The sequence below is a fragment of the Octopus sinensis genome, linkage group LG4 (assembly GCF_006345805.1).
Source record: "Octopus sinensis linkage group LG4, ASM634580v1, whole genome shotgun sequence".
In the NCBI taxonomy this organism is placed as follows: domain Eukaryota; kingdom Metazoa; phylum Mollusca; class Cephalopoda; order Octopoda; family Octopodidae; genus Octopus; species Octopus sinensis.
In genome coordinates this window covers 150,174,052-150,198,294 of record NC_043000.1, presented here as the reverse complement: position 1 = coordinate 150,198,294, position 24,243 = coordinate 150,174,052, and the positions used below count along the sequence as shown (strand labels likewise).

The 24,243-nt window shown below is 37.5% G+C and overlaps 1 protein-coding gene across 7 annotated transcripts in view; it reads right to left on the bottom strand.

Annotated features, from left to right (window-relative positions):
- The window catches only part of LOC115211112 (cAMP-regulated phosphoprotein 21), a 242,178-nt gene that overhangs the window by 27,645 nt on the left and 190,290 nt on the right, over positions 1–24,243 (bottom strand). For all 7 annotated transcript variants that reach the window (XM_029780027.2, XM_029780028.2, XM_029780031.2 and 4 more), the window contains 3 exons: positions 13,419–13,459; positions 12,423–12,634; positions 10,176–10,325 (listed from right to left, as the gene is read on the bottom strand). In XM_029780027.2, coding sequence (XP_029635887.1) covers positions 10,176–10,325; positions 12,423–12,634; positions 13,419–13,459 — 403 coding nt within the window. The remainder of the gene's footprint in view (positions 1–10,175; positions 10,326–12,422; positions 12,635–13,418; positions 13,460–24,243) is intronic.

Here is a 24,243-nt window from a genome sequence, read left to right as displayed (position 1 = left end):
GGGATGTTTTATTCCGTTGGTCACTGAATGTGCTGAGCAACCAGTCGTAATGTCATCAAGGAATGTAAACATCATATCCTCATTTCACTCAGAGGGGGATGAAATGAAGTCAAGGAATATCAGCATTCTTACATGACAGGCTTCTGTACAGTTTCTGTCTACCAATTCCACTCACAAGGTATTGGATGGTCTGGAGCTGTAGCAGAAGATACTTGCTCAAGATGCACTCACTCACACACACAAATACAACTGATTTGTAGGACATTAAACAGGGAGAGAGAGAGAGAGAGAGAGGGAGAGTTATTAGGAGGGAGGAATGGATTTAAAATTTTCCGGTTTCAATGATTCATTTAAAGGTGGGACAGATCATTTCTTTTAGACAATATGAAATGAAGTAATGAATGTGACAAACTCTTAATTAACATTAATCAGCATGTATACACCCTACTCCCACACAAGAGATCTATGACCTAAGCATTGTTTGTACACCAAAATTTATGTGTGAGCATGCATACATACACACACCCACCCATATCATAACTGCATTTGACTGGATAGTTTCTGAAAGTTAAAAATTTGCATATGTCCTAAAAGCAGAGTTCAGGGATTATCTTCCAACTATACAGGAAGGGCTAAATATAGTAACATGCCTGCGAGGAAGACGATTGTGAGAACTTTCACTTATAAAACAATTAAAATGATGCAATATGATATATAACAGTATAGAAGTATAAGAATAATAGATGAAAGCTTTTCCATACATAATGATTATGTTAATGAGGGCGAATGACATTGAGAGAGAGAGAGAGAGAGAGAGAGAGAGAGAGCAAGTTGAGATTTTGACTGATAGTAAGAAAGAATGGAAGACTAAATAAGACTAATAAAAGTATGATGCATTTAAAATATCCAAAGAAACACAAACACACATACATAGAAGATTAGTTTGAGTTAATTCTGTGACAAGGTGTGACTATATGAAGTTGTTTTAGCTTGGAAACAAATAATAGTCAGAATATTATCAATGTAAGGCAAATGGAAATATTAGCAAATCTTCTGGTTTGTCTAGTCTGAGACCAAAGATTCTACTTGAAGTCATCCAAAAACTTGGAAAAGAGAATTCAGTTAGTTTAGAGAAGTTAATGTATAATTGAATTTGTTATTTATTATCATTTAAAAGGAAGTTATGAACAAACAATAAATTCTAAAAGCAAGAATATATGGTTTTGTTTTCTTGAGATGTGAAATGTCTGTGTTTCATAGCAGTTGAAGGCACTATGCACCAGCTATGGTAAATGGTTGTAGAAATATTAACCCTTTCGTTACCAAACCGCCGAAAGCCGCCCGAAAAAATTTTTGGTTAATGTGACCAAACCGCCCAAACCCGCCCGTATTTACCTATTCATATTTAAATGAGAATATCAGAGCAAATCTCTTTAGTACATTCGTGAAAACACGTGATTATACTTCGTAAACAGTTTATCTACAGTTTTGTACAACGATTGAAGTGTAATTTTAATTCCGTGAATTTTGGGAAATTTTTTTTCTGAAATTTGTTCCTATTGTGTTTTCAAAATTTGTAATTCTGACAAAAAATGGATACGAATTTCATTATATCAAGCAGCGAGTCAGAATTTGAAGGATTTTCTACTGAAGACCTTGATAAATCTAACTCTATGACTGAAAAAAAAAAGCACGTAGTATTTGATAACGAATCTGATGTTTCATTTTCCGAAAGTGAAAACAGTGAATCCGAGAGCTCTGACAGCGATAAAGAAAATGAATTGGCACCTGAATGGAGTGAAAATTTAAAAACTGTTTCTTTCGGTGATTTTTCTGAAGAAACTGGACCAAGCCACAGACTTTCCCAGGAGAGTAAAGTGATAGACTATTTCTTTTTACTTTTTCCGATGAGTCTATTTGAACTCATTACGGCGAAAACGAACCGTTACGCTAAATGTAAACAAAGCGAAAGAAGGGATAGTTTGTGGTTTCCCACAACCTTAAATGAAATTAAGACTATTTTGCCATAAATATTATTATGGGTATCAGGAAGTTACCCAGAATAACAAATACTATCGTAAAATTTTGTTGTATACCCAATTGAATATTAGCTAATAACCCATTTTCTATAGCGATGTTTGAACAAAATTTTAATAATTTTATATTTTGTTGAATTTACCTGTATCTACCTGCAATTAGAGTCACTTTGTGACAAAAATTATAGTATGGAATTGGTTGAGAACATTTCATTAAATTATCTTCCAAAAATCAGATTAATATATTGATAAATAAAAAAGTTATAGTTGTTTAATGAAACCAGACTAAATTTATGATTACGTTAGAAATTAATTGAAACACATAAGGGGTGTATTTTGGTCAGAAATACAGTAACGAAAGGGTTAAATGCTTTACATTGGGGGTAAAAGCATAATTATTCATATACAGAGTTTTAATTGGAAATATGATTAAGTATTATTTCAAATTATTAAAACCTTTTTCAGAGGTTTCAAAACAAAAATAATGCATTTATATTAGATTATATGTAAACAGGCAGTAAATAATTAGAGGTAATTGGTTAAAACATAGAATTTTCAAATCTGTGTACCATGTATCTGAAAACATGCAACTGAAGACATTAATGCTAATGAATCCCTCAAATAAGCAGGTATACACACACACACACTGATCTGGAGAAGCATGATTAAAATCTAAGAATGAGTATACTGATCAGTGAATTATATGGAGCTAAAGCAGGAAGCTCAATTAAATGCTGAAGTTCTGTTTTTAACCCTCATATGTCTCTTAAGCAGCCTGGAACTCAATAAACTAAGAAAAAATGCATGGTCTTTTAAATTATTGAATCAATAAGTAATCTTCAGAATTTGGAAGTTGTGGAAGGATATATATATATAAATATCACGTGATCATGTGACCGACCAGTCCATCAGATGTAGTTACACATCACTGGTCACAATGCATTCGCATTGTTTTAGCCTTCGAATGACGCCACCCCGCTGGCTAAGCGAGCAGGCTAACAGAAGAAAGATTGGGAGAAAGAGTGGTGAAAGAGTACAGCAGGGATCACCACCCCCTGCCGGAGCCTCGTGGAGCTTTTAGGTGTTTTCGCTCAATAAACACTCACAAAGCCCGGTCTGGGAATCGAAACCGCGATCCTACGACCGTGAGTCCGCTGCCCTAACCACTGGGCCATTGCGCCTCCACATATATATAAATAAATATATATATAACTTAAGTACTGTTAGGGAAGACTTTATGTTTAAGTAATTGACATTATTAAAATGAAAATAAGGGCCATGCAAAGAATTGACATGTGAAGTTTGAGTATTAAATTAATAGAGGTGCTGTTTAGGTCATGTAACCACAGTAAATTAATCAGTGATGGTGCTACAATTAGATTTGTGACTAGAATTTGAAATGGAAGGCTGAAGTTTTGAAAACTCTCCCTACTCTAACAAGGATGAGGGCTAGCTATAAGACATGGCTGTGAAATGAGGTTGATGAAAACTGAGCATCATCGCAAACAGACTTATTAGGGAACGGTAGCTATTTTTTAAAGAATAGTTTATGTTAATATAATTTTTTATTAACAGATTCTTGAATTTAGTTTGCTTTTATTCATTCAATTACCCGGAAGACCTCCATGGCAGTGGAGTGACGATTTCAAGAGGACGATTGGGATCACGTGGATGAGAAAGGCGCGATCCATAGAGGAGCGGACAGCGTGCTGTGACCAGCAGTGTCAAATGGACGCCTGACAGACTGGTCGGCCAAAGTGATCAAGTGAGTGATCATTCAATTATTACCTAGTTTATTAGTTTTAGGTTCCTTTAGCTTTTTTCTTTTTACTGAGGAGATCAGCTTTAGATTTAGCTAGTAAGTACTTAAAATGATATTAAAACATCTCAATAATAATATTACAAAATCAAATTCCTAGATATTTTAATCTGCATTGATAAGCTAATCCTTAACTCAGTTTGGATTAAATTTTAAGCTCATCGTAATAGCTTTCACATTAATCTATTTTACCATTACTATTGAAACTAGTGTTGATACAATAATTGAACTGGAACCTTTCAACATGCATTGCAAAATAGATTTTGTTCTAAAATATTTATAAGAACTAATTATCGATAAACTGTATACATCACTTCAACATTTTCCCATTTGATAAAATATAATTGGTATGGATATTTTCCATCATATCTATGTTCTGATCAGAACCCAAAGGGGTTCATTTTCCTCTTGTACATATGTTTATAATATATAGTATTCATTCTTTCATATAATGTCCGTTTTGCTAGACAGCTTAGGTTAGTCAAGGGTCAGGGACATATTTGAGGGAGGATTTTATGGCCAGATGCTCTTCTCATAACCAACCAGTGCCTGTTTTTCAAGAAAGCTATTTTTTTTTTATTCCACAGGTCTTTGAAATTACAGAGCAACAGGTCATGCCAACAAGAAATGTGAACATTGCTCAGTGTTTTTGATCAAGCGAAGCTATGGAATGTCAACATTCACATGCATTAATACACATGACAAACTGTTATGTATATCAGTGTGTGTGTATATATATATATGATGGCTGTCCACTCGTGACCGAGGAAGACCATTGCCAATGTTCAGGAACATTGTGCGCTCTAGGACTAACTTATATTTTGCATTTGCGGCTCCGTTGGTGGCTAATGAGCCCTGCTCTTGACAAGCATACACGACTGCAAACATTGCAGACCAAGCTTTCCCCATTCACTATACCAGCCGTGCACTTTCGCGCAGCTCGCTTAAGTTCTTCATGCTGGATACGTGCTCTCTCAAAAGTGTCGATCCCCTCCTTAAACTGCTTCCTCCATCTGTGGCATTGACAGGCATTGTTCTCCCAGTCAGTGTCCTGCATATCAAAAGCCTTTAACGAGGACTTGACACAGTCCTTAAATCGCAGCCTTGGTTTCTGCCAGAGTGTCCTTTCATTCACAAGTTCTCCATAGAGCATCTGCTTAGGAATCCTTCTATATATATATATATATATATATATATATGCATATATACACATATACAGGCATACATCATTGGACATATGAAAGTATGATGTGCATGTGTGCACATATAAGTGTGACCTCTTGATACCCACTCACCCCATCCAACACCCATATCACTTACCCCTCACATCACATTTCTCTGTCACTCATCTATCTATTACCCATACTACTGTCATCCATGCTTTTACCTGTCTTAGTTGTGCTTCCTATGTCAATACCCCTATTATTAATTTCTCTCTTATCAATTGCTCTGGACAATGCTGTTAGTGTAACGAAGAATGGCCCTGGGTCTCTCTCTCTTCTGTTCTCCACTGACTACCCTCTCCCTATCTCCCATGCCTTTGTTGCCTGTCTTCTGCTTGCCACACATTACATTCTTTCACCTATTCTTATTGTTTGTCTCTCAATCACTCCTTCCTTTCTTGAATTCTTAATGTCCTATGTTTCCAGTACGACCAATGATAGAAGTGGATTGCTTTTGTTTACTCTTTTACTTGTTTCAGTCATTTGACTGCGGCCATGCTGGAGCACCGCCTTTAGTCGAGCAAATCGACCCCGGGATTTATTCTTTTGTAAGCCCAGTACTTATTCTATTGGTCTCTTTTGCCGAACCGCTAAGTGACGGGGACGTAAACACACCAGCATCGGTTGTCAAGCAATGCTAGGGGGGACAAACACAGACAGACAAACACACACACATATATATATACATATATACGACAGGCTTCTTTCAGTTTCCGTCTACCAAATCCACTCACAAGGCATTGGTCAGCCCGGGGCTATAGTAGAAGACACTTGCCCAAGGTGCCACGCAGTGGGACTGAACCCAGAACCATGTGGTTGGTAAGCAAGCTACTTACCACACAGCCACTCCTGCACCTGTTCCACTATTTTAAAAATAATTAGATGTGGAAAAGAACATTGATGACAATTGCAGAGTTTAAGTTATGTTTATTAAAACATTCTCTGCATGAGTGTGTGTGTGTGTGTGTGTGTGTGTGTGTGTGAGAGAGAGAGAGAGAGAGAGACCATAGGACCACTAGTGCCCAGTTCTCTCTACCCCGTGCCTCCTTTTTTTTGTACTACCTGTCATTATCTTGTGTTACTCTATCTGACATCTGACAACATACTCTATTCATTTTTGCCCATAGATCCTGGGCCTCTGTCATAGTTTTTTGTCATCACCTCTGCCATCTCACTCGTGTTGCAGTGTTCATATGTATCCATCTCAGATTACTTAGCATTCTGTTTGTCAAATATCTCTCCCACCATTCTCAATTATGCCTCAAACATTCAAGCTTCTCACTCAGTAATGAGGCTGATGAACAAAGAGAGACAGGATTGTGAGGTTTCTTCAGTCATGTTGAGAAGATGGCCACAAAACAAACACACAATACACCCTGTAAAGTATGAGGTTATGGAGATCCTCTAATCTTGTTGAGGGACATGACTACTCCAGTACTGGTGATATGAAAAGGGTAGACATGTATTTCCTCTTTAGCAAGACACCCGTGCCTCTCCCTCTATTACACTTTAGCCTCTTAACATGTAGCATAAAGTCACCTGCCTCTCTGCTACATCACTTAGCTGAGAAGGGGAAGTTTTTTCTTTATCTTGTAAATTACTTGGCAACCTCACTAGTGTTGGTGTCATGAATAAAGCAACCAGTAAACACTGTGAAGTGGTTGGTATTAGAAAGGGTATCCAACTGTAGGAATCATGCCACAGTAGATATTGGAGCTTGATGCAGTCCTCTGACTCATTGGATCCTGCCTAACTATCCAACTCATGCCAGTATGGCAGATGAATGGTGATGAAAAATGTCAACAACTGAAAGAAGAGCAACCACATTAGAATTAGTTGTGCCTAATTGATTCCAAATGACAAGGTTCTATGGCAGTATCCATGTATATAGGATTAATTCTTAATCATTTCTCTTCCTAATATCTATTTCTAAAAAACTGATATGAATTAGGTCAATCTTGTCAGATATATTTACTCACAAAATACTGCGGCATAAACCTAGTTATATTTGTTCACATTACCTATTTCTTTACTACCCACAAGGGGCTAAAAACAGAGGGGACAAACAAGGACAGACATAGGTATTAAGTCGATTAGATCGACCCCAGTGCGTAACTGGTACTTAATTTATTGACCCCGAAAGGATGAAAGGCAAAGTCGACCTCGGCGGAATTTGAACTCAGAACGCAGTGGCAGACGAAATACCGCAAAGCATTTCGCCCAGCGTGCTAACGTTTCTGCCAGCTCGCCACCTGTACTACAATACTGACCAGGTGGTCATCAGTTCAAACCTTACTGTCATAGTGATACTCTGAGTAAGTCGACCTCGGCAGAATGTGAACTCACAACGTAACGCAGACGAAATACCGCTAAGCATTTCGCCCGGCGTGCTAACGTTTCTGCCAGCTCGCCACCTTTTTTGTTCACATTACCACTGTAGTACTGCTGTATATATAGTATTTTTGTTTTACTGAAAGAAAAAAAAAGAAGGAATTTTCCCTAGTGTGGGGACTGCTGACATGCATGGGATCACTTTATTTTTGGAGCAGTTTATACTTTTAGATGACTTATGCAGAATGGCCATGTTTCCCTATTACAAAAACAAGAGCATAAACATTTATTTTAGAATATCAATTGCAGGTATCCAACAATTTTAACTTCAGTAACTAACTAGGCATAGCATCACAGAAAGAAATGGCAATCCAAGAGATAGACATGCACGTCCTTTAGGATTGCAAGCTCAAATAAGTTTTTTTAAAAAGAAATAAAATTTTAAGTTAAATATAACCAAGATAGCAGTTGCTTACTTTTAAGACCATATCAATGATAGCAAGAAGAAGAGTATATATACAATGCAGAGGACATTTATTGCAAAGCTAATATGCATAACAGAATACTAGCTATCGTTGTGTCTATTCGTAAAGTACAATCAGAATTATGATGCAGTAATGTTTGCAAAAACCATAGAGAAACATAAAAAAAAAAAGCACAAAGGAAATATACTTATATCCATACTCTGAGATGAGCATAATGATTCTGGTGTAACGGCTTTGACTCTAGTCCCCCTTTCCAGGTCTCAAACAATTCACTTCTAGAGACTCAGCAATGATTGTAAATGCAATGTGTGTATGAGATGACTTTGGTGGGACACGAGAGTTCCTTGGCACATCATCCTTGGCAGTACTAATAGAACAAGTACAAAGCAGAGATGTTGCAGCAGTGATAAAATTGCCACTCAAATTTTCAAGTAGATTTTCCTGACATTGACAGCATATAGGCTTCCCCTTTTAATTAACCTGTAAATGATCTCTGAGAGGTCTGCTATAAAAATCAGCACATTATTGCTCTCCATCTAGTTTTTGTCTTACAAAATTAGATATTTATTAATTTTGGACAAATATTTCCTTTCTATAAAATCCAGAGGTAATATGAAGCATATTGTCCATCATTTTGACATGAAATAATGATTTAAAAAAGCCTTTTAATCTGCTTCATTTAATTTTTTATTGTGTGAAACTGTTACAAACATTATCTACAATGGTATAAGACATATGAAAAAGGTAAATATAATAATGAAATAATAGATTTTGTGCCGGTGGCACATAAAAAGCACCATCCGAACGTGGCCGATGCCAGCACCGCCCCGACTGGCTTCTGTGCCGGTGGCATATAAAAAGCCCCATCCAAACGTGGCCGATGCCAGCACCACCTTGACTGGCTTCTGTGCCGGTGGCACATAAAAAGCACCAACCGATCGTGGCCGATGCCAGCACCACCTCGACTGGCACCTGTGCAGGTGGCACATAAAAAGCACCCACTACACTCGTGGAGTGGTTGGCATTAGGAAGGGCATCCAGCTGTAGAAACACTGCCAGATCAGACTGGAGCCTGGAGCAGCCCCCGGCTCCCCAGACCCCGGTCGAACCGTCCAACCCGTGCTAGCGTGGAAAACGGACGTTAAACGATGATGATGATGATGATGATCATATAATATATCATAGCACATTGGGCTATGAACAACTGCACAACTATAGCAAATATTTTCCAACATGTTAATCATAGAAGCATCTAAGCAAGCTATGTATGAGAGGAAGCAGTATTGTAGTGTACAGAGGCAGTTAACATGAGAATGGAGAATAACATGAAATTATCCTTGATGGTAGATATGACTAATGAGTTTTGTAAGGCAGAGGTCATCATATTAAAGAGAGCAAAGAAATATACAAATGATTGAAAGGCACAATAAATGATAAAAATGAATTTTGATATTTTGATATGTACCCAAATGAATACATTTACACACACACACATCCATTCTGTTAGCTTATGCATAGGTGAAGACCAAATTAATGTCAAATATATAAGTTACTAAATTCTTGTAGCATTTCGGTTTACTAATAGCATCTATATTGTCAATGTTTGGGAATTCACTTTCAAATTATAATAATGCTAGATAGTCCAGTGTGAGTTTTATAGAAAAGCTACCTAAAATCAATTGCTCACTGCAAAATAAAAACAAAGAAAAAAAAAACAAAGTAAAATAAATCAATAACTCTTTGCATATCCTTTGTTGGGTGTTGATTTATAGAGCTTTAGTAATTGATTTAGTGTGTTTTTATTTCCACTTGAAGAAAAATTGAAAACATAGGCAGTGGAGCAAAAAAAAAAAAAAAGTAATAAAAATTGAGCTTGCTTCAATAAGTAGGTTATAATAATATCTCTTTTTGAAAGTTAAAATTTTGCCTTTCTATATTCCACTGTTCAAAAAAAAAAAAAAAAAACAAACCTGTTGATTAAGAGTAATGTAGAACGGATAATTAATGCATTAAAAGTAAAATGAAACATTCTTTTTATAAACAAACTATTTCAAAATTAAAGATATAAAAAAAATATGTACATATGTTGGAACAATTTTCATTTGTATAAAAATCAACTGCATTATATAAATGTATTTCAATAATAAAAGCACCAGAGTAGATGACTGCATTTTGTATTTATCAGAGATCTAATTAAAAGTGTTTTCCCATGTTTAAAATTGGACTGGTCCTATTTTTTTTCTTTTTGAATATAAAGAATTTGAATCAAAATATTATTTACCTGCAGAGTTAGTTTGCAGAGGGGATTGAAGAGGAGCTGATGCGGTACTGCTCCCTATAAAATGTGGACTGACACTACTTCGTGGAGGGGTACAAGGAATAGTTGGCATTGGACTTCCAAGACAGCTGGATGTTCCGCTGCTAATAGAATCTAAAAAGGAAAAAAACAATCTTAATTCAACAAGAAGCTTAAGTTGTGGTGTGTATTTTGTGTAGGGATATAATGTAAAACTACAGTGATGGAAACTGGATTCTGATGGTGAATTATTAAAAAGATAAAAAAAGCAAAAAAGAATCCCCAAATGCATAGAATGTTTACTAAATAAAAACAAAGATGATTTACGTAACTTGTACCCAAGTTGCAGGAATGTTAAGAAAGCATGGATTACAATGATAAAGCTGAACTGAATAGTTCTAATTTATTTTGCAGTGAATATTATATTTCTTCAAAAGTTAATCTGAAGAAGTGGGGTCAGGGTGGAGATTTACAGGTCTTTCTGGAGTGCAGAGACATCTAGGAAAAATTGGCAGAGTTTGATATTACATATGAATTGTTGCAGATTAGAAGTTAAAGAGAATGAAAAAGCAGTAGAGATTGAAATAATTCCAAGGAGAAAAGAATTGACTAAAGTATTTGTGTGGCTTCAGGTAAGAGTAATATACAAACAATAAGTTCAGAAAATTAGAGGCCATTCATTATAGCTTCATTTGTAGGAACAGAGGAAGAAAGCAGCTCAGTATTTGGTCACTGGTTGTAAAATGTTGCTGACTGAAGGCTTGTTTATCAGACAAATTTTACATTGATGTAAACTTGAGGATGTGTGTATGTAAAATTCTTCCTTCACAGATAAGCAGTAGTATAGGGGCTGTTTTCACCGACTATTTGAAGGTTTAAGTAATTTCTTGCTCCGAAGAGAAAATCCTGTTTTTTATGAATCAGTCTTTGTACTACATGTGGTTTCCATGGAAACATACTGTAAGGAGTGTACGGTTCTTTTTCAACTAGAAAAGTTAAGGTACTGGAAGGAACTATTTAGCAACAAATGTAAATGAGTAGTAACACTGATTCATAACTCATTATTCACCATGTTTGAAGTGAAATACACATTCCTTGTATTTCAATTGATTTTGATGCAATACGTGGAAAAGCCGAATATATGGCTAGAAATTAATACCACAATTGCTTGATTTTTGGGTGTCTGTAGCTGAGCCCACACCGTTTTCAAAACTCCAGAAAGTCAAATAATTATATTTACTGGAACAAGGATTTGAGAAAGAATAGGGTTGAAATTGACTGCTCAATTTTGTTAATACAATAATTAAACTGAAAGTAGGTTAGTCCTTTTATTGTATGTATTTAAATTTTGATTGAAATCATCATCATCATCATTTAGCGTCCGTTTTCCATGCTAGCATGGGTTGGATGGTTCAACTGGGGTCTGTGAAGCTGGAAGGCTTCATCAGGCCCAGTCAGATCTGGCAGTGTTTCTACGGCTAGATGCCCTTCCTAACGCCAACCACTCCGTGAGTATAGTGGGTGCTTTTTACGTGCCACCCGCACAGGTGCCAGACGAGTCTGGCAAACGGCCACGATCAGATGGTGCTTTTTATGTGCCACCGGCATGGGGGCCAGGCAGGCTGGCAAACGGCCACGAACGGATGGTGCTTTTTACGTGCCACCGGCATGGGGGCCAGGCGAGGCTGGCAAACGGCCACGAACGGATGGTGCTTTTATGTGTCACCGGCACGGGGGCCAGGCGAGGCTGGCAACGGACACGAACGGATGGTGCTTTTACGTGCCACCAACACGGGGGCCAGACAGAGCTGGCAAACGGCCACGAAACGGATGGTGTCACCGGCACGGGGGCCAGGCGAGGCTGGCAACAGACACGAACGGATGGTGCTTTTACATGCCACCGATAGAAAAAAAAACAACAGAAAAATTGTCCTGTATTTTAATTAAAAATATCCTCCTCCACAAAACTAGATAATGTTGTTTTTTATATGGATATAGCTCTAAAGGTCTATCAAGTTTCCTGGTGTATAAACCACAAACATATAAGGTACTGATATTTTATACATTGTCACTATAATTTAAGATTGAGTTTGAATGGATTTTAAAATGTATCAATATTCCTGCAAAGAAATTAATTATATGTCTAGCTAGCATGATGGAAAGGAAAAATAAAAAAACACCACAGACATAATATTAACAAAAAAAAAAAGAAAGAAAAAAAGATGAACAAACCTGTTTTTGATAAACTTGCACCCCTGTAGATGCCAGTCTTAACATTATGAGAACTAGAGAAGCCTCCAAAGCTACCAGCTTTTGTGACTGGCATTCTGGATTTAACTGAGCTATCTGTACCATAACCACTAGAGGAGTCCGTACTGCTCCAAGGTCTTGAACCAAGATCTTCCTTACTGCCACCTAAGCTAGCAGGTCGAGACAGCTTTCTCCTGAAAATTAATGGGATAACATAAATATATTGTAGTTTGTGTTTAAAGGTATTTTTTTGATTAAGTAGGATGTAATTGGACCAAATGTAAATATTGTTTTATAGTTAAATACTGTTAATTCTAAAAGCAATTATATCGAATTCCTCAAGTTGTTTGATGTTTTCTGCATTAAAATTGATATCACTCTAAATTGACATCTAAAGGATTATTTTCTTCCTTTTAAATTGAGCAAAATATGAAAAAAAAAAAAAAAAAAAAAAAAAAAAAGAGTTCCAAGAACTCCTGGCATATATAAGAGTTTAAGTCTGCATACCAATTAGTAGGAACAGTTATGTTTATTTCATTTGGAGAAAATATTTTCTTTCAATGCCAGTAATAAAAGAAGATGAAGATATTAATTTCAGCATTCACTATTACATGTAAAGCTTCATGTAAAGCATATTGAATCTCTGAAGTTCTTCCCCAATAGAAACTACATGTATTTTTCACATTACATTAACCAGCATCCCGATCTTAACCAACCTCTCTTGCTATGCTACGATTTAATCCATTTGTGTTTAATGCTTATTTTATTATTGAAGCAATCAATCATTTACTCTACAAGTTTAAAAATGATTTCCCTTAGGATACAGTTCCTTTATATTTGTAAAAGATTGTTTATTACAGAAAGAAAAAGTAAGTATTGTTTTTAGTTTTTTTCAACTGCAATGCATATTGTAGTAAAAAAAAAAAGCATTTTCAGAAAAATGATAAAATACAAATCAAGACAGAAAAAAAGACTTACATAATATTTAGCTGTGGATCTTCAATTGATGCTTGAGGAGACTGGAATAAACAGAAACGATAATTTTTTAAAAATCAGGAAATACCAACATTCTTTTAATAATGTACAATGATCATTAAACTGATTCCAAATGTAAAAGAGCTGGTGCATGTGTATGAACAGAGAGAGAGAGAGAGAGAGAGAGAGAGAGAGAGAGAGAGAGAGAGAGAGAGAGAGAGAGAGAGAGAGAGAGAGAGAGAGAGAGAGAGAGAGAGAGAGAGAGAGAGAGAGAGAAGAGAGAGAGAGAGAAGAGAGAGAGAGAGGAGAGAGAGAGAGAGAGAGAGAGAGAGAGAGAGAGAGAGAGAGAGAGAGAGAGAGAGAGAGAGAGAGAGAGAGAGAGAGAGAGAGAGAGAGAGAATAGTCAGTGTGTGCCTAATTATGATTCAGTAGTTTGGATAACCTACCCAAAGAGATTATATAAAATTATAGAAAGAAATAAAAAACCCATTATCATCAACATCGTCTCATATGTAATTCCCACAGAAAACATTATAAACTGTAATATATATATATATATTTATGTGCTGGTGGCACGTAAAAAGCACCCACTACACTCACGGAGTGGTTGGCGTTAGGAAGGGCATCCAGCTGTAGAAACACTGCCAGATAAGACTGGAGCCTGGTGCAGCCTTCTGGCTTCCCAGATCTCCGGTCGAACCGTCCAACCCATGCTAGCATGGAGAACGGACGTTAAATGATGATGATGATGATATAGTTAATCCAAACATGAAAACACAAAGAGAAAACACAATGCGAGGACGTGGAACAAGTATAGTGTTATTGGACACTCAGGAAAGAAGGAAAGAAGGAGGATTTAACATTTCGAACGGAGTTCTTTGTCAGAAACATAGGAAAAGGAAAGATCCAAAGAAGGGAAGATGGAGGAAAAAAAAATCGCCAACGGTACACACTTGGTCACGGGGCGGGGTGTGAAGAAGATAGAAACATAAGAATATGAGACTAAACATTGGACTGTACATAACTTTTTAAAACTAGATCCTGATTTAAATTTCTGGTAGAGTTAATACCACTTTTCATGCTTGGGGGAGAGGTGGATGAAATTACTAGAGTAAACAGTAGTCATTTCAGTTGTAGGAGAGGAGAGGATTGAAAATAAAAATACGGATTACTTTTGTGTTGCTACAATGTCCTTTTTATAAGTAAAATAGCTATTGATGGAATTGATTCTAGTGTTTATTTAAACAGATTGCATTTCAACCACCCTCCCACAATCCACCCATCTCTCAAATTTCTGTTACCTTTATGGTATCCAACCTCCCAACAAACCATCGTTCCCAGTAAGGACTTCCCAGAAACCAGCCTCCTGGAATCTGCTCATGAATTCTTTGCAGTTGTTTATCTGCAATAGTTTAAAATGGAACATTAATGGCAAGGAGAGCCTGTGAAAGTCATGAGCAGTGCCCCTTCTTTCAGACTCAGCCACCCCAACAAAAGATGCAAATTATTGCTCCAAAATATAAAAGAATATAATAGTACAGAAATGACTGTAAAAACAGTAAGAAATGCATGTTACCAGAAGCACGTTATAATAATTTAGAACATGACAGTATACATATATTATACTTATGTATTTTGGAAACAAAATTCTTTACTAAAAATCATACCCACTAACAATCCATTACTTATATGAATGAGTGATTGTATGGGATCGATTACTCACTGTTTTCTATAGTTAAAAGAGCAAAAAAGCTGATATGAGTATTTTTATTCCGCCAGGAAGGACCCAGTGACCATGACTATCTTTTGCTTATGTTTGACATCATAATATTACCCAATGAATAACAATCTAATTGACAATAACAATGGATTAAAAAAAAATAAGGACAAGAAAAGCTTAAAAAAAAAGCATGTGCAAATAAATTTTGCATGATTAGTAATATAAACATTTATAGCATATATACATGCATATATTCACAAGCACATATATAAAATCATCATTATCATTGTCTATTCTCTTCCCATGCTGGCATTGATAGAATAGTTCATCGCTCCAATGTTATATTTCTGGAATGATTCTATGGCTGGATACCTTTCCTCCTTCCTAACACCAGCTTCTATACAAGGTGTACTAGATGCATTTTTTCATACACCAGCACTATAGCAGTTACCTTACCATCAACAAGACTAAAGAACCAACTCAAGCCCTATGTGACTGCTGCTTCAATCGATAACCAATTACTTAGTGTACCGGGTGCTTTTTGCAGCACCAGCACTGCTGTGGGTCATCTAGCAAAGTGAAGGAGAGCATCCAGTGTTTTCAGGAACATGTTTATTGTGAGAAGCTGGTAATGGAGAGAGTAGTGTTGGGGTGGGGTATAAAGATGACCGAAGGGAGGGGAAGGGAAAGAGTACAGTCAGGGGTTAGTGTGAAGGAGAGGGGAAGGGAAAAGTGGTAATAGTAATGAGGTGGGTGGAATAAGTGGACCTATGATGGGATCGGTCAATCTGTCAGCCATACCAACAGGAGTTGTACAATTCCTTAGGGTCCAAGATAGTTCTTATGGGAGTTAAAAAAATTTATTGTTGAAAGTGGAGACTCTGCTAAGGAACACACACAAACACGTCAGCAAAAGACTTGTTAAGTCAAATGAGGTTGGTTTAAGGTAGTGGTTATCAACAGATCATATGGCTTTTAGGAATTCATGAAAGATTTTGTTAAAATTTGTGTGAAATAAACTGGTTATACTTCTTCAATACACAAAATATTTTAGCATTTTTCTTCAATACAATTCCTAATAAAAAATGTAATAGAATTTTTAAAAACATCAAATGGCTATGAGAGTCTATCTGAATAAAATAGGAACCAAAGAGGTCCATAAGTAAAAAATGGTTCAGAGCCACTGCTTTAGAAGATACAAGGAAACCGATATTTTTACTGAGGAAAAATGACAAGTTGGTTTTTAATTAGGAATTAAACATCAAATATTTAGGGAAGATGAAGAACACTGAGAACAAGCATTTCTTTTATGTCGGCAGAAAGTCAATTGTTTAGGTGCAACCAATAATTTACAGAGATTGTTGAACTGATTCCAATAAATCATTTATTTAGTAGTCTCTAGAGGTATAATGGACAAAGTTTACTGAATGAGAGAATTGAAACTGATCCAGCTATCTCCACCTGTCACTAGGAAAGATGACAACGATGACGACGGCTGCCACTGCCACCACCACCACCAACAATTAATTTGATACTGATTCTTATTTTGCAAAACCTGAAAGTAATAATAAATAGCACCAAGCTACTAATGTATAATCAGGAAAAATAAACCGGTGCACACTGTAACTTCCTGAAATAAAACATTTTCTCCCGCATATTCAATTATTTTTTCACTCATATGATGAGAGGGAGAAAATGTCACATAATTTTTACAGTCATCCTAAAGATAACTTGGGTGAAGTTAAAGTGATTAATGGCTATTTCAAAAGATTTGGAATTTGGTGAGTGGATGGAAAGAAAAAAACCTAAACGTTGAATGAATTTAACCCTTTCGATACCAACCCGGCTGAAACCGCCTCTGGCTCTGTTGTACAAATGTCTTGTTTTCATAAGTTTAGAATTAAAATCTTCCACCAAACCTTTGTCACAATTTATGTTCCTAACACTAGCTTAAAGATGACTAAGTTATTTTACTAAATTCTTTGTTATATTTCAAATTAATTGAAAGAAACACAGAGCATCTCAAAATAAATATGGTAATGAAAGGGTTAAGAGGTGTGAAGTTCTAGATAAAAATGATTAGGCAAAGTGTTTAAGTTCAAGGATTATGAAGTGAGACAGTTGCAGGATGATAGAGGGAAAAAAAGAAGTGAGTGGGTGGTTGTATTTATCAATAAGCTTAGGTGAAAATTACATAAAATCAAACAATTCAGAGGATCATACGCCATAATAGTAGTTATTGTAAATTTTATGATGCTAAATTTATAAATTAAACTGGTCCTATTATTTTATATTTAATTAAAGGTGGTAGGTTGGCAGAATTGTTTGCATGCTGGGTAAAATACTTAGCAACATTTCATCCAATTTTATGTTCTGAGTTCAAATTCTGCCAAGGTTGACTTTGCATTTCGTCCTTTTGGGGGTCAATAAAATAAGTACCAGTTGAGTACTGGGATCAATGGAATTGACTTAAACCACCCCTGAAATTGTTAGCCTTGTGCCAACATTTGAAGCCGTTATTTTATATTCAATTAAGTGAAATTGATAATTTCAAAGTTGTTCCCCTTGCCCCATTTTACTAGAATTAGTAATTTTGATAATAATTGACAGATTTTCTATAGGTGGGTGTCCTTCCTGTTACCAATCCTCACTTGTAACTAAGCAAGGTAATATTTCTCATGCCCAGACATGTTTTCACAGAAAACCAGAAATGAACAACATTATTTCTTTGATGGTGATGCTTGTTTTACAGCCATCACATTATGTCAAGACAAGGACACGCAAAATACACATACACATATATATAGACCTCTATAGTAGAAGATACGTGTTGAAGGTGCTGTGTAATGGGACTGAATCATCATCATCATCATCATCGTTTAACGTCCGTTTTCCACGCTAGCATGGGTTGGACGGTTCGACCGGGGTCTGGGAAGCCAGGGGCTGCACCAGGCTCCAGTCTGATCTGGCAGTGTTTCTACAGCTGGATGCCCTTCCTAACGCCAACCACTCCGCGAGTGTAGTGGGTGCTTTTTACATGCCACCGGCACAGGTGCCAGGGGAGTCTGGCATCGGCTCGGTTGGTGCTTTTAATGTGCCACCGGCACGGAAGCCAGCCAAGGCGGTGCTGGCATCGGCCACGTTCGGGTGGTGCTTTTTATGTGTAACCGGCACAGAAGCCAGTCGAGGCGGCGTTGGCATCGGCCTGAAAAGCAACCTTCTCAACCAAACAGCCATGATGTTTTGCAAATTTCAGAATAAACTAATTTTCAGTGTTAAATATGTGAATTAGATTTTAACATTTTATAGATATCTGACTGAAAGCAAATGGATAAAAGCAAGTGAAACAAGCAGCATAAGTACACTGTTACCCAAGTGCGTTGTATAGTAAGCCAACAAAAACACACACTATATGCCTTCTACATGAGGGGTGTGTGTGTGTGTGTATATATATATATTCTTTTCTTTTATTCTTTTATTTGTCTCAGTCGTCTGACTGCAGCCATACTAGAGCACTGTCTTTAGTCAAACAAATCAATCGATCACAGGACTCATTCTTTGTAAGCCTAGTACTTATTCTATCAGTCTCTTTTGCTGTACCGCTAAGTTACAGGGACGTAAACACACCAGCATTGGTGGGTGTCAAACAGATACACAAACACACACACACATATATATGCATATACAACGGGCTTCTTTCAGTTTCCATCTACCAAATCCACTTACAAGGCTTTGGTTGGCTATAGAAGACAATTGCCCAAGGTGCCACACAGTGGGACTGAACCCAGAACTATGTGGTTGGTAAGCAAGCCACTCTTATATATATATTATATACATATTCATTTAATGTTGAGAAAAAAAAGTTAAAAATTCAAATAACTTCCTTAAAATTGGGACCTCTGTTGTTAAAAATAGGGATTCAAAGAAATTTTTGGAAAATAGGAGGTGCTTATTTGATGAAATATTTTCTAACAGCGTTTGATAGTAGTTTTTGTAGACTTTCAAAGGACCATTGATAATATACATTGGTCTACACCATAGAAGGTACTACATTACTATGATTTACTGGAGAAATATGTCAATCCCATAAATGCAATACATCAAAGGAGTAAGTAACTGCTGAGTTACTTACTTTTGATCAATTTGTGCATTTGATCAATTCTCAAATGAATTTGAAGTTAGTTGTGGAATGCTACAAGGGGCTGTTTTATCACCTCTACTGTTTGTTGAACTAATAAACTACACTACAAAGGAAGAGATGAAAGAGAAGGAAATGAATGGATTTATGGAAAGTTATTTGGCTGATTTGAATTACAACATTGATTTGATTACAAAGCAGAACACAAAAATATAAATAATGGTGTACAAGCCTGTTGAAATACATGAAAGCTTAAAAATATACACCGTTATAAGTAAAATTATGAGGACTGTGTGTGATGGGTCTTTAGAAATTGAATTTACTGAAGGATTTAGGAAAGAAAATTAAACAATGGAAATGCTTTCAAATAAGTGGAAGTCACATATGAAAATTAAACTCCAAGAAGTGTTCTAATATATGGAAGAAAATCATGGCATACCAATCAAATCATAGCTAGTTGTTTTAGAATCTTTGAAAACAAACCATCACAAAGAATCTTGGAAATCAAAATGCATGATTTGGTGAGAAATGAATGGTTTGAAATAAAATAAAATGAATGAAGGCAGACATTAAACAATGATGATGATGAAGATGATGATGATATAAACCATAAAATGTCAGGAGGTATGAGAGGTGACTATGTTTATTTAACCACTTGTCAACCTTAGGATTATGACTGTTTCACAGCTTTCTTCACGTAATAATAATTTCAGTGTATAATAAATTATGTTTACATGTTTGCACTAATTATCCAATACAATTGTATATTCACAAATCAATACTAATAAAGAATGCTAACAGAGTTGAGGCATTGGTATAACTATCATGTTCTGGTGATCAGATGAGCTAGCTTGCTTTATCTGCATTGATTTGCGAATATACAATTGTATTGTGTAATGCATAGCATGCATATTAGTGCAGACATGTAAATATAATTTATTATACATTGAAATTAACATTACATCAGGAAGTCTGTGAAATGGTTGTAATCCTAAGGATGTTAAGATTCACCTCTCCTACCTTCTGACTTCGAAATGGCTTATATACACCTCATGAGATAATTCTATTGACTGGACTTTCTGGATTTCAGCTGCAAAGACACTCTGCATTATACTTCTCTTAACCTCTTAACACCTTCCACCTCAGAAGCCTCCAACACATACTTGGCATCTCCTGGCAAGACAAAGTAACCAATACTGACGTTCTGTCTCGTGCTGGCCTCCCCACCTTGCTCATCTTGCTAAGACCATGTCAGCTGCACTGGCTTAGCCACGTTCGCTGTATGGAGGATGGTCAGATCCCAAAGGATGTCCTCTTCGGAGAGCTTGTCGCAGGGTGGAGAAACATTGGCTGCTGAAGCTGAGGTACAGGGAAGTGTGTAGGAGGGATAGGAAGGCACTTGGCATCAACACCAATTCTTGGGAGGATCTCGCAGCTGACCGAACCTGCTGGAGAGGTACTCTTCACAAACAACTGCAGACCGGCAAAGAGAATTCGAGGGTGGCAGCAGCTGAAAACCAAGCCTGAAGGAAAGAAATGACAGCCAACAGACCGGATTCAACGTATAGGTGTGACCTCTGCAAACGAGACTGCCACTCTCGCATCGGCCTCTACAGCCACAGGAGGCATTGCAAAAACTGAATACATAACTCAACGGATGGATGACATCATCTATGGCCAGCCATGACCGATGGAGGCCTAATATATATATATATATATATATATATATATATATATATATCATCATCATCATCATCATCATCGTTGTTGTTTAACATCTGCTTTCCATGCTGGCATGGTTTGGACGGCTTGACTGAGGGCTGGTGAACCAGAGGCTGCACCAGACTCAATCTGATCTGGCAAAGTTTCTACAGCTGGATGCCCTTCCTAACGCTAACCACTCCAAGAGTGTAGTGGGTGCTTTTACGTGCTACTAGCACGAGGGCCAGTCAGGCAGTTCTGGCAACGACCATGCTCAAATGGTATTTTTTACGTGCTACCTGCACAGGAGACAGTCCAGTGGCACTGTCAACGACCATGCTTGAATGTTGATTTTCATGGCCACCGGCACATGTGCCAGTAAGGCGACACTGGCAATGATCATGCTCAAATGGTGCTTTTTACATGCTACCAGCACAGAAACCAATCCATGACCCTGGCAACGATCATGCTCAGATGTGCTTTTAACGTTCCACTAGCACGAGTGCCAAACATAAGTGGGCTGGTTAGACCAACTGGCATAAGCCATGGGTTATGGTCTCACTTGGCTTGTCGGGTTTTCAAGAGCACAGCTTATCTCCAAAGGTCTTGGTCACTAGTCGGTAAGGCCCAATGTTCAAAGGTCGTGCTTCACCATCTCATCCCTGGTTTTCCTGCTACTACCATTCTTCCAGTCCTTCCAAGCCTGTTTCTTTTCCCTAGTAGCCCTGTCAACAACATTGTTCCACCACCACGTTACCTTGGGTCGAGAGGGGACTTAGTACCATCCACAGATCTGGTCAGTGGCCCTCAGCAGGTTGTCCCGTAGAAATCTCCAGTTGTCTTCCACATCATGTGATGCTATATCCCTCTCTATTTCGTCAAAAGCTTCTAGTAATATGTCTCTAAATCTCTAAATCTCTTTAAGCTTCCAGACCCTTCTCCTCCATGCTGGTCGTCTTCTGGGCATCCATTTAGACCTGATCCTGAAGTCGCTAACAACCAGTCTATGTTGTGGGGTACATTCTTTGCCTGGGAAGGTTTTGGCATTTATAAGCAGCCATCTTTCCCTTTTTCTGGTGAGGATGTAGTCAATTTGGCTAGTGTGTCTACCAAATCGGTAGGTGACTAGGTGACTTGCAGGTTTTCTGAAGTTAGTATTGCAAAGCATAAGATCATTCGCATCGCAGAACTCCAGCAGCTTGGTTCCCTCCTCATTGCAGGAACCAAAACCATAGCCTCCATGTACGCCATGGAAGTCCCCTGCATGTTGTCCAACATGCCCATTGAAGTTGCCAGCCACAAAGAGAAGGCTCGTGTCATTCGTCAACGAAACAGTCTGCAAGAGGGTGTTATAAAATCTGTCTTTCTGTGCCTCAGGTAGCCCCAGCTGGGGGGCATAGGCCAAGATAATGGTTGCTAGCCCATGATGTAGCACTAATCTAATCTTAAGTATTCTATTGCATACTCTGACTACCTTGATTACCTTATCAACCCATTTCTCTGCAAGAAGTATACCCACATCCTCGACCCTGTTAGTGTTCCTTGCCCAGAAAATCTTGTACCTGTGTTCTTTGCCTATATATATGATATATGTAATGAAGAGAAAATGGCATATAATCCAACAGTTTCCATCTTTGCTTTATTATCATTATTATTTCCAAATTAGTCGGTCAAGTAGATGATGTCAGGAGTGGCTGTGTGGTAAGTAGCTTGCTTACCAACCACATGGTTCCGGGTTCAGTCCCACTGCGTGGCATCTTGGGCAAGTGTCTTCTGCTATGGCCCCGGGCCAACCAATGCCTTGTGAGTGGATTTGGTAGACGGAAACTCAAAGAAGCCTGTCGTATATATGTATATATATATGTATGTGTGTGTGTGTTTGTGTGTCTGTGTTTGTCCCCCTAGAATTGCTTGACAACCGATGCTGGTGTGTTTACGTCCCCGTCACTTAGCGGTTCGGCAAAAGAGACCGATAGAATAAGTACTTGGCTTACAAAGAATAAGTCCCGGGGTCGATTTGCTCGACTAAAGGCGGTGCTCCAGCATGGCCGCAGTCAAATGACTGAAACAAGTAAAAGAGTAAAAAAGAGTAAAGAGTATATAAAGTTACTCTAAGAAATCTGAGATCAGTTCTAAGAAATCTGAGCTTAGCAAGGAAATGACATATGTATCGAAATAATTCATGTTGCTAGCAACAAATGTCATCACTCTGGAGAAACAAATATAAAAACAATAAATGTTGGTGATGCCTTCATTGCTAACATCATAAATGTTAACATATGTTTTTCCTTGTCTAATAAAAGCTGAGTTAGCAAAGCTATCTTTGTAAAAAAAAAAGTATGGTTTATAAATAAGAGTGGCTGTATGCTGTTTTTTTTTAAACAATATCTCTCATCTGTTTCTGTATACTAAAATCAAGTTAAATTGGCTCCCCAACCCCCAATCATTATGATGTAATCTATTGATTATTTCTGCCCAGAAAACATAAGTTATCAGATTACGTAAATTTTACCCAGTAATTTCAATTTCTCTCTCTCTCTCACACACACACACACACACACACAGAATAGTAAAGGAAGAAATGAAGTCCTGTAGTTTAACATTATGATGGATAGCAGAAGTACTGAGAACAATTATAAGGATTGGAGTATAATATACTGAATCGAGTCCCCGTGCCGGTGGCACGTAAAAGGCACCATCTGTTCGTGGCTGTTGCCAGCCTGGCCTGGCCCCCGTGCCGGTGGCACGTAAAAAGCACCATCCGTTCGTGGCCGTTGCCAGCCTCGCCTGAAAATGTATTTATCACTAAATGTAGTGTATTTTTTTTTGCTGCCATCCAAGGGCTTTTATGCTCTATTACATTAAGGAATAGAAGTAATTGGGTGAAGTTAGATACCTTAACATATGTTTCAACATTTTACAAATTTGGAGAGGAAGCGAACAATGTTAGAATTTTTTAGAGGCTTGTCATTTCCTTTTTCTTTAGATCTTTCAGTCAGGATGAAAGAGCAGTGTCCATAACCCTTTACAGAGAGCCTCTGAAACTGGTGAGACACGGAGGGTAAAGTGTTTAAACTGTAGACATGGCCCAATGTTTATAATGGGGTGGACTTCACAGAAGGCACCCAAGGACCTAATGGTAGTGTGAAACCAAGCAACAGGGTCTTCCACCCTAGTAAAGGACCTCCTTCAGTCATGAATGACCATGGGATTGCACCTAGAAAGTTCTCTTTGAGGTACAAGTTCACACTAAGTTGTTTATGGTAGGC